Source organism: Temnothorax longispinosus, chromosome 2 (genome assembly GCF_030848805.1).
Source record: "Temnothorax longispinosus isolate EJ_2023e chromosome 2, Tlon_JGU_v1, whole genome shotgun sequence".
NCBI lineage: Eukaryota > Metazoa > Arthropoda > Insecta > Hymenoptera > Formicidae > Temnothorax > Temnothorax longispinosus.
Window position 1 is genome coordinate 892,252 of NC_092359.1, and position 10,257 is coordinate 902,508.

General features: G+C 42.1%; 2 protein-coding genes across 6 annotated transcripts in view; one reads left to right on the forward strand and one right to left on the reverse strand.

The window, feature by feature from the left end:
* Nucleotides 1–7: 7 nt before the first annotated feature.
* Nucleotides 8–5,502, reverse strand: LOC139809224 (uncharacterized). Of its 3 annotated transcripts, none has more exons than XM_071771977.1 (7): nucleotides 5,343–5,501; nucleotides 3,945–4,243; nucleotides 3,434–3,836; nucleotides 3,003–3,317; nucleotides 2,512–2,908; nucleotides 1,746–2,376; nucleotides 8–1,153 (listed from the first exon to the last, which is right to left on the reverse strand). In XM_071771977.1, exons 3-7 carry the CDS (start codon nucleotides 3,761–3,763, stop codon nucleotides 1,093–1,095), a joined length of 1,734 nt encoding a protein of 577 aa, XP_071628078.1. In that variant the 5' UTR covers nucleotides 3,764–3,836; nucleotides 3,945–4,243; nucleotides 5,343–5,501; the 3' UTR covers nucleotides 8–1,092. The 3 variants fall into 3 exon arrangements, with proteins under 3 accessions (XP_071628078.1, XP_071628079.1, XP_071628081.1); XM_071771980.1 differs by lacking the exon at nucleotides 8–1,153 and adding an exon at nucleotides 1,176–1,334 and having other exon boundaries at nucleotides 5,343–5,502; XM_071771978.1 differs by lacking the exon at nucleotides 3,945–4,243 and having other exon boundaries at nucleotides 5,343–5,492.
* A 988-nt stretch (nucleotides 5,503–6,490) lies between these two features.
* The window catches only part of LOC139809230 (ELAV-like protein 3), a 42,688-nt gene continuing 38,921 nt past the window's right edge, over nucleotides 6,491–10,257 (forward strand). Inside the window, exons 1-2 of one of the 3 annotated variants that reach the window (XM_071771993.1) lie at nucleotides 9,165–9,343; nucleotides 9,624–9,851. The gene's annotated coding sequence lies outside the window, so the exon portion shown is untranslated. Of the gene's footprint in view, nucleotides 6,722–9,164; nucleotides 9,852–10,257 lie in introns of those variants that run through there. The other 2 variants (XM_071771994.1, XM_071771992.1) reach the window with 2 other exon arrangements.

Genomic DNA, 10,257 nt, shown 5'->3' on the forward strand with positions numbered 1-10,257 from the left:
CGTACAATTTTCTTCTTTGCAATGCCTTTATTTATCCTTTCCGTACATTATTTCGCGGAAAGACAAAGAGCGCCCTTTTTTTTTACATTGCGTATGTTTCTTTCACATTATTTCCTAAAGACAGTTGTTTATAAGTGACACATTCCTTCGACGCATTAACATCACTCAACATTCGTTTCAAAGGCATCTGCATGCTAGAGTAACATTTTTTGTATTTTTTTCGCATACCTTTCGCAAGGTAAGCACGTGTTTTGAAATTACACGTTTTTTTTTACACGTATGTTTTCAGTTATTCGATTTCCTTAGGGTGAGCACAGGGAAAGCAATGGATACAAGGAAATTTGGAACGTGGGAGAAGGAAAGGATTTTGGAGAAGGGATTAATCTTCTAGGGAGTTAAATCATAATTATAGGGGAATACGATTAAGATAATCCATTAATAATTACGAAAAACAACAATAGAACAGCTCTTTAATTAAATACCCGATTTGCATTCGTGCGGCGTTCAAAATAAGTACTCAACTGTCCTTTCGAATTTGTTTCTGATTCGTAAGTTTCGTTTCCTTTTTTGTCTTTTCTTTTCGATATATGAATCGAATAAGTAGATATTCTTGGCCTGCACGTCGGGTCAGAAACAAAATTGCTCGCTACAATTTTCTACAAAAATCAGCGTACTAAGCTCTCTCCTCAAAAATCACAAAGTAATCAACAACCTACAACTGAAATAGCGTGGACTACATCTTCAACGTTCTCGAAACGTGAAACGCTGTGTGTAACATATACACTTCTTTTTTTTTCTTATTTTGTTCCTTTCCTCTTTACTCTCTCATCAAAAGATTATTTATTAATTATCTAAATGAATAGTTAATATTCTCGCTTTGTTTCGCGTTGTTTCGATTGCATGTTGCTTATTACGAGTGACGATGGGGTTTACTCGTGCCTTCTTGGATACATGCATAACAAATTCCACATGCCAAGAGGACCCCCATTCACAATCCTATCAATCGCTTTTTTATTTTGCGAAAAAAAAGTATAGCTAAACACCTCAAATCTCCAGTCATATAGTATTATTTTGCAGCTTACATTATCCGGTTCACAAGGTCAACGGACGTAAAGTCGTCAGTGGCTGGAATCCGAAGCTGCTACTGTGCCTTCTATCGAAAAAAAGATGTAATTAGGTACAATAGCAATGTGACAAAACTAAATTGTACCCGTAAAACTTTTATCCAGACACGCTATTAATATATTTCAGAATTGCAAGTAAGTCCAGGACAGGTATTATTGTAGTAAAATCATTGCTCTACCATTTCATTCGTTTTTAGCACGGATTCTATCCTAAAAAAAAAAAAAAATTGAGCCTAAATTTTTTTGGAGAGCTAAAGTCATTCAATTATTTTCCAATAAAAATGGAATATATTTATGTGTATAGAGAGAGTATTTTATCTTTTATTTTTCTTAAAGTTTTTTAACCACTTAGAACAAATCACACATACATTAATATTTATCTTCGAAAATAGATAAGTCTATGAATACCAACTTTTCTGTTTTATTATCCAATTCTGGATATGATACTATAAATCTCGTTTTTTAACCTGACAATATTGATTTTCTCACCCATTTAATAATAAGAAAAAAAAATTAGTGTAAAGTCACTCTTCTCTTATTGTATTCGTAATTAACGACGTTACACGTTCTATGCAATTGACGCGCTTGGAATACATGGCGTATCTTAACAATGTTCATTACCTTTTTCTATCATTGTGCAGAGGTACACTCGACTGCATCCAGCCAAGTTGATCCAAAGCAAAAGAATCTTTTTCGTTATTTTCTTGCTCTTGTAAAACGGCATCTTCGGCTCCGACCGGAGAATAGCGAAAATGATCTTGTTCGGAGAGAATGCGGCGTTTGACCGGAGATCGTACGGGCTCAGTTTGGACACTCTTGTCGCACTGACGCACCCGAAACTTCAGCGTTAAATTCGTAGACGCGGACAATGCCACCGCGTCATTCTCCCGATACTCCATATACGGGCTTTCTCCGCCAGGAAGGTACAGTAAGTTTCCTGACTCAGATCTGCGATAAGCAACGCGTTCTACTGTATTGTTCACAGTAAACGTCGTCCCATCTGCCCAGTGACCATCGTCCTTTATCGGACGAAAGTGAGTACGTGCGGAAGTCAATAGATCCTCGTCTGGTTCTGGAAGGCTGTTTACCTTCAGACTCGAACAAGATTCTTTGCGAACTCCAAGCGGAGTTTTGCTCGACGCTACCGGAAAGAAGCGGTCATCTTTTTGAGAATTGTGACAATACAAACTTGTATTGTCAATTCCGTTCCACCACCCATCCACAAGCGAATTCATCCAATTTATGTTGTATTCTACAATAATATCACTAATATAAAAATCTCCCCTGATAAAAAAATTTAAACTCTCTACGAGATTTTTCAACTATAAGTATTACTTTGATATAAATCTTAAATTATAACATATTGCATCAAGGATTGATATCTGACCTGCTTTATCTTTATTGCTACATTCATCTGCGTTATCCTCAATGCTGATTACATCAATACCCCATGGAGTAAGCGGTGATTCGTCAACAATAGATTCTTGGTTTGGTGTGTCAGTAGCGTAGCCATTATCTGAGGAGGTGGGTAAGGTGAAGATTGTCCTGGTAGTGTCTGTGGGCCAATGAGGTCCAGAAGGAATGGAAAGTGTCGGAGCTGCCCATATCGAAGCTGTGTCCTGTGCATTGCCTGGTACTGAATTCCAAAGTGCCTCTAAGCTCTCGTTAAACTTTGCCTTTAATTGCGCTAATCTTAACTGATCAAGTTCCTTTTCCCTTTCCCGTTCCATTGATTTAGCAAATCCAAAGCTTTCTTTCTCTTCTGATGTTTGTGATTCGATGTTCTAGAAAGAACAGAAAAAGAATATGACTTATCGCAACGGAAACTACTACATCGACAAGATTTGAGAAAAAAAAATAAAAAAGTATTATACTCACGATAGACATTTTTGTCTTTTTATTGCAAGCGGTTTTATTTTTATTGTGCAAATTAATTCCGTAGTTTTTATTGTTGTTGCTGTTGGCAAAATTTCTATCTTTCTGTGCAGGAGTCTTCTTAATGGATACAGATTGCAAGGCTGGAAATGCTGCGTAATATCTGAGAGCCTTGTCACGAGATGTGAGCGTTTCTAAATTTGTTTCAGGCTCATCGTGAGATTTTCTGGATTCTTCTTCTTCATTATACGAGCTTCCGCCTTCTAATTCTTTCAGTTTTACGCACAATTCATCAACTAGAGCATCTACCCCGTATTTCTATACAAAAAATATTCTTTTTACGTACAGTTACTATTTAACATAGGCAATTTGTAGAACGTAGGAATCTTATATATTCCTAGTAGAAACTATATTTCTATATCTATAAAACTTACGTCATCAGCAGCACTTGTCAGACATTGCACAACAGCTTGTCGTTGTTCCCCGTCACCATGCGTTGGCAGCTTTGCTTTAGGTCGGGAGGCACGTACGCGACGTCCTGTGCCTCTACCTAATTCGATTGCCTCTTCTGGAGGACTTAGGGCCGAGTCGGGGCGGCGCAATAGGCTGAGTACAACGCGCGAGTACGCAACTGGGTCAATCCCCAATGCGTCCAGGCGTGTCTCAAGCCACTGGCGCAACTCCTCCTCGGCCCTCGAGCCAAAGACTTCACCTCCTCCAGGGGACGTCACTATCCCGACCAAATGCAAGGCTGGGTTCCTCATTCCCTCTTAATAGATCTCCTCCTAGACCCAGGAACTCTGACCAACTTCACTATCTCCAGGGTGATCATCTCTCCTATAAAATTATAACACCACACTTTGATTTTAGATATCATGGCGTCTAAATAGGGAATCATTAAAACGGAGCTTAGATTATTTAAAATCTGAGTGCTCTCAAACTCACCTATGTACAGTACAGTATTTTATTATTGTCGTATAATGTTTCAATTTTATGGAATCCACCACTACGTCGTCCAAACTAATCAACAGACTTATCGAACGTTTTCTGTCTGTAGTTCTTATTTTGAATTTTTCGCATTAAGTTATTTAATCGTCCAGAAATATTGTTAATATTGTTTCTCTTAAAGTTTCAGTAATCTTGTTTAAAAATTCTTTAGTTTTTGGGTGGTGGATATATCATTGAAGTGAGGCTGGCAGGTCTTAGTGAAGGATAACGAGTATAGTCTCCTTCCCATTTTGACACTAAAAGTAACAAGTGAACGCAGTATAAATACGTATTTCAGTGTAGAAAAGAAACACATTGCAAATAATATTCGTTCATTTACAAATAATATTTATAGTACTGCAAGTAATTCAAGTAATACTTTATTTTAATTTTACTAATATAATTATACTTTTCATAAAAATAATTTATTTTTCACAGCTCGATAACACATGTTACAGTTGTAATCTGTGCTAGAATATTCAATAACAACAAAAATAATTTACAAATATCTACCTTACTTGTATACTTTCACATTATCAGCATCACTTTAAAGTTTCGAGATGTTATAGGCAATATATAATATTTAGTTATACGTAACATTTTCTACTAACGTCTATTTGTATCTATTTAAAGAAATACAAGGGACGTCAAGGTGACCAGATATATATGTGCATACATATATAGATGATATGTGTACACATGCGTATACACATAGCCAACTTTTGTTGGGCACAGCAATGTTCAGAACGAAAAATTCTATCAACGCACGCGAGAGAGGCACAAGAAATAGAAAAACCAGGATCCAGAAGTGCAAGCGGAGTCGCACGTCATACGGCGGACACACGCCCGAGACCATTTGTGGTCGTTATTGAAGGCATTAAAGGGACGTACGCGTTATCTGTAGATACGTGCGTACGACAAAAGCATCGACGTCGACGTATGTAGGTATACATACATCTTAGGTGTTATCGCGGAGGTGGAGAACGCGCGCCCGAGCCGAGTGGGGCGAATTTAGGCGAGGGACGCAACGGGCGGCCGCGGCCGCGTGTCGTGTGTCCGCGAGTCCGCGCGCACGAGACGAGACGCTGGCACTGCTGGCAGCGGGAAGCGGGAGCCCGTGCTCCCGGGGGGGTGCAACGCGAATAACCTTGCCGATTGCGCTATAGAGTTTCGCCTGAGTCATAGCTCTGCCCAGAACGAAAGCCCGTGCGTGACGACGTTAGAATTTACGAAACGAGAAACGCGACTCGTCGTCGACGGCGACGCGGGTCCGCGTCGCGACGTGCGGGCATCCGCGTTCGGACGCCCGTGCGTTTCATCGAGAGATGACGAAAAAATCCAGGATTCTCGACGTACCTGCATGCCTCGAGAGATGATTTTTCACCCCGGCCTCTTCTACACACCCCACTCAGTAAAAAACATGGCGAGCTACTAAACCGAGGAGGACTCCACCACAGCCATACTCCATACGTCCGTACTCACACGCAGACTCATGCACGCTCCCCCTGCTCCCCTAACCCCCTTTGATCATGAAGTTGGGAGTATTGTTAACGCCAACTTCATGCTGATAACAACGTCCTAAGGATCGATCACGTAATTTCACATGAAACTATTTTCTTTTAACTTTTTCCTCTATCTAGTCCGCATAAACTTTTATTATTCACGCGGACACGTTTCGTCGAGTTAATGATTCTGAGTTCAAACGAATTTTTTCACGTTTCCGCCTTACAATTAGTGGAAAAGTTACGTGTCATTGCTATCGCGGCACAGTGAAAATTTGAAACTGACGTCACAGCCTCGCGTTATGATAGGCTGCGTTCAGCGGAAAAAGCAATTATTCTTTAACGATTGGTTTCTACACTCAGATCCGGGGAAGAATCAGAGGTAAGAACCAATCATATTAAAGAATCAGCAGATTTTTACAAGCCGCATTGCTTTTGGACGTGCACTTGTGGACTGGACAATTCTAAACCTCTCCTCGATGAGTTTCGGAACGCGCGTTGACGTTTTAAAATTCAAACCGTCCACAGATATGTGCGCTGAATGCTGAATAGCTATAAGCAAAGAGAAGCCTGCATTCCGATGGAAACAATCGTCCGCGCGCCGACTTGGAACGTATACGCTACTCCGAAATCGGCGGATTCATTCAACGGTCGCGGCATCGTGACGACGTGACCGCCGTCACCGCCGAGTGCCGCGTCACCGCGTGCTGCGCCGGCGCGGGCGGCGAGAGCGACCGAACGTGATTCGGCCGGATTCGGGGGCTCGTCGGCTTGACTCGCCGTGTGGCGCGCGCGCAAGTAATACGTTACTCGTTGAACGTCGGTACAAGTCGCGGCGAGACGTTGTCGCTCGTGCCAGAGAGAAACCTGAGAGAGGCCATCCCGGCCTTTTTCGTGTGTTGCTGTGTTGCATTTTCCGACGCGCCGCCTGAGAAAGTGCAACTCAACTACGTCGTATCGCTCGGTAATCGCACATGGTTTGCGTCCGTGCTTTCATCGTGCTAAGTAATTTTTTTCTCGTGAACGAAAAGAAATCCTCCGGTTACAGAGTGTGTGTGTGTTGCAAGCTGAATGTACGCTGTATATTCTGTATTCTGTTACTTCTCGTGTCGATTGCAACGTCTGCAACGAGTGGGATGGCCGAAATGAATGCCCGTACGTCGTATCACCCTCCCGCACCTCCCGGCTGTGATTTGACGGGTCTCCTGCAATATGCCGTGAATGCCGTGATCGGTAAGTGAATTGTGCATATATATGAGAGACAAATGATTCGAAGCGCGATACATCTGAATCTTTAATATAATCCTTGTCTCGCGTGTCGCAGTGAGACGATAATAATTCTCACTTTTTGCTACATCTGAAACTGAATATGAAAAGAGCGTTATAAAACTTTTCTGCATGCAAGTATAATGACGTTAACAATTAGAAAACGTCGTTTAGCAGATAGATACAATAATCGTCACACACGCTTTATTCGATATATCTGCAAAGTGTATAAGAATGGATAAAAAAATGCCACAGCCAATAAAAGATTAATTTATATTTTATTACTTAGGGCCGGTTGTTCCAACCTGTTGGTTAGCTAACTAATAGTTAAATCATATGTCTATCTTTGTCTAATGTAAAGGATAAACAAAGACATATATATGATTTAACTATTAGTTAGTTTACCAACAATACCAACAGGTTGGAACAATCGGGCCTTATAGTGTTTGAAAATTCAATTATTTACAATCATCGCTTTAAAAAAGTACAGCGAAAACTCTCAGAAGATTTCGGAAGATTACGCTAGATGGCAGCACACTGTTTAAAATTGATCATTGTTGTGAAAATATGAGTCAATTTCTCTTAAATAAATACACGCATTAGTATGTTGATAATATTAATGTCTCTCATATATATTTAACTGGAAAAAATATACAATATACAAGCATATTTTGTTTTCACGTATGACTTGCGATCGCGATGATGGATTCTATATAAACTAAAATATTACAATATAATAATTGTTTAAAATATCATAATAATAAGATAACAATAAAAAGTAGCAAAATCTTTTTATTATACAAAGTCAAATTTCACATGAATAATCTCGCTCATTTTATTAGCAGCTTCATGCTAAGATGCGAAGATAGCATGGCCGTAATCTTGTAGCAGATAAAATGATCGCCTCCGGGGGTGATGAAGCTGCTTAGAGTTCTTAGGTCTAAGAAAAGATCCATTAAGAGAAAAACGGCTCAAAGAACTGTCCGACTTTTTTTCCTTCTTTTAATGGATATCTGTTCTCCCTATCGCTCCCTTTTCTAGAGATACCTTTCTTCTTTTTTTCTTTTTTTTTTATCATTATATCTCGATAGGGAGGTAGAAAGAAAAATGAGTTTTTCATATTATGATTTATCTAAGATTAAACCTTCTTTCAACGAATTCTTATATTTAGAAAACAGTGTTCACAGGTTTCTGCCTGGGATTATTTAAAAAAACGGAGAATCTTACAATTAATTTTAAATCTGAATAAGAATCAATTCAATAGATCCATTAGTTATCCCTTGCGTTTAATAGCTTGATATCGGAAATCTTTCGACATGCCATTTAGCATCTGAGGGCGGAAATTATCATATTTCATTTCTGCTCGGAACAGGAATGGGACAGGATGGAAATGTTGCGATTTATGGCGCGATTTAATTCGCATTAGAGCGACGACGACGAAGCTGGAGCAAAACAAAATTCTTAATTCTTAATGCGAGGCGAAATTTAAAAGCGTGAGCGTGACGCGATTAATCGACAGTTTTGACAGTATTAGGATCTCTCGCGGGGGGGCAATAAAACCCCCGATTTTTGCGAAGAAAAAAGAGCGAGGGAACGATTAAGGTATAGCTCAGTCGGCCAGCTTCTTGGCAAAGTTCCCGTGGCGGCGGATAAAAGAAAACGTCATCGGGACTACGGTGGGAAAGAGGAGCGGACGATGTATAATCTGATATCGAGGCGCGGATAAAAGCCCGGATTAAAAGCCGGAATTAAATCATTTCGGCCCTGGCGAATTCAGCGCGTCTCCGATATTAATCCACTGGCGCGCGTACACGTCGACTCCGTTGCACAGATCCATCCCCCACGACACCCCTCCGCTCCTCCTGTCCGCCGCGTCCACCGTCCACCGTTCACCCCTCGCCGCCCATACCGACCGTCCTGCGCCCTGCGCCCGGGTTCGCTTCGCGCGGTTCGTTAGTCGCTTTTCCTGGGGAACCGTCCAAGAGCTGCGCTGTAGCGAGTGAGAGTGCATGGGTTGCAACCCCGCGCACCGAGCACCGAACGAGGGTAGAACGAGAGGGCGGGTGGAGGATGGAAGGGGGGAGGGAAAGCGCGAGAGAACACGACCGCGTAAGGGCGGTTTCGCTGCTGCGCAACCGGCACGACGCAGACGTCAGTCGTTATATACCTGGTTCAACGACCACCGCCCTGCTCTCGTCCAACCCCGAAGTGCCTGGCCCGGCTCGAGGGGGATGCACGGGGTGGCACGGAGAGGAGGAAAACGCACTCACGACGGCGGGAGGGAGAGGAGGAGGAGGAGGAGGAGGGTGAGAACGGGGCGGCGAGAATCGAGGATGCAGGATGCAAGGTAAGCGGAGCGGTGCGCGGTGGTGGCAACGGCGACGGTGGTTGGGCAGAGACGAGCGTTACGATAGACGGCGGGGAGGGATCGTCGACAGGGGTCTCGCGAGCCCGTCGGAGCGGCCCACGGGCCAGTTCCGTCTCGAGCCCAGGGGTAGAAGAGCTACTGGCCGCTTGTCTGCTCCCTTCTTTCGCTATAGTTTCATTTCTTTCCGTTTTAGTTCCTCTTCAGTTCCGATTGATTGACATGTACACGTATAATATATAATCGCAAATATATCAGCACACATACACACACGCACACACAAACACACATATATATAATATATATATTTATATATATATATATATATAAATACACATATACACACACACATATACGTACATACGGAAACGCACACGCAGATCTTAGTCACGCAGGGACACCGACCCGTTCTCTCACGCACAACATACCTACGTTTACACGCGACACCCACACGTATACACGCACACGGTAAATTCGTTTGTTCGTTGTTCGTGGTTGAATTAGCAAGCACGATTAGTATACCGACTCTCCCGTCGCCGTTGTCGTCGCCGTAGTACGTTAAATGCCACGGATACACCCGCGCCCAGTCTCCGAGTATCCTTAGGCCCGTATATCCGGCCTGGTGTAACGGGCCCGTCGCGTAGTACCTGCGTCTTCTGTCCATCCAATGCGCGCGTGCCTCGAGCGCGGGTTCGTTGAGTTTTAGGAAACGTAATTGTCGCATTCTCTCAGGTACGTGCAATCATGCAATTATTGTTGATCGTGGGTGTCGGCGGAGGCACCGCGACTGTTCCCGAAATGCATCCGGAGCGTATGGTCGATCGCCACGTGCGATCGTTTTCGGTGTGCTTGACAGACATCGTGAAATGCGCAGTACTCCCGAGAAACCAAAGTCATATGTGTCTTGATTAAATTAGTTTTAATGAAAAAAAGTCGAGCAATTTTCCAAATTAAAGAATTATTGATTAGACATGCGTGTTCTAATAAAATTTTTTTTACCCGTCTTGTAAAAAAATAAACTGTCTGACATGAAACTGTATTAAAAGTTTTTATAGTTTTAGTATAACGAGTTTTATATGTGATATTTTATATTTCAACATACGTATAAAGCTCTAGGTGCAATTCGGGAATGGTATCA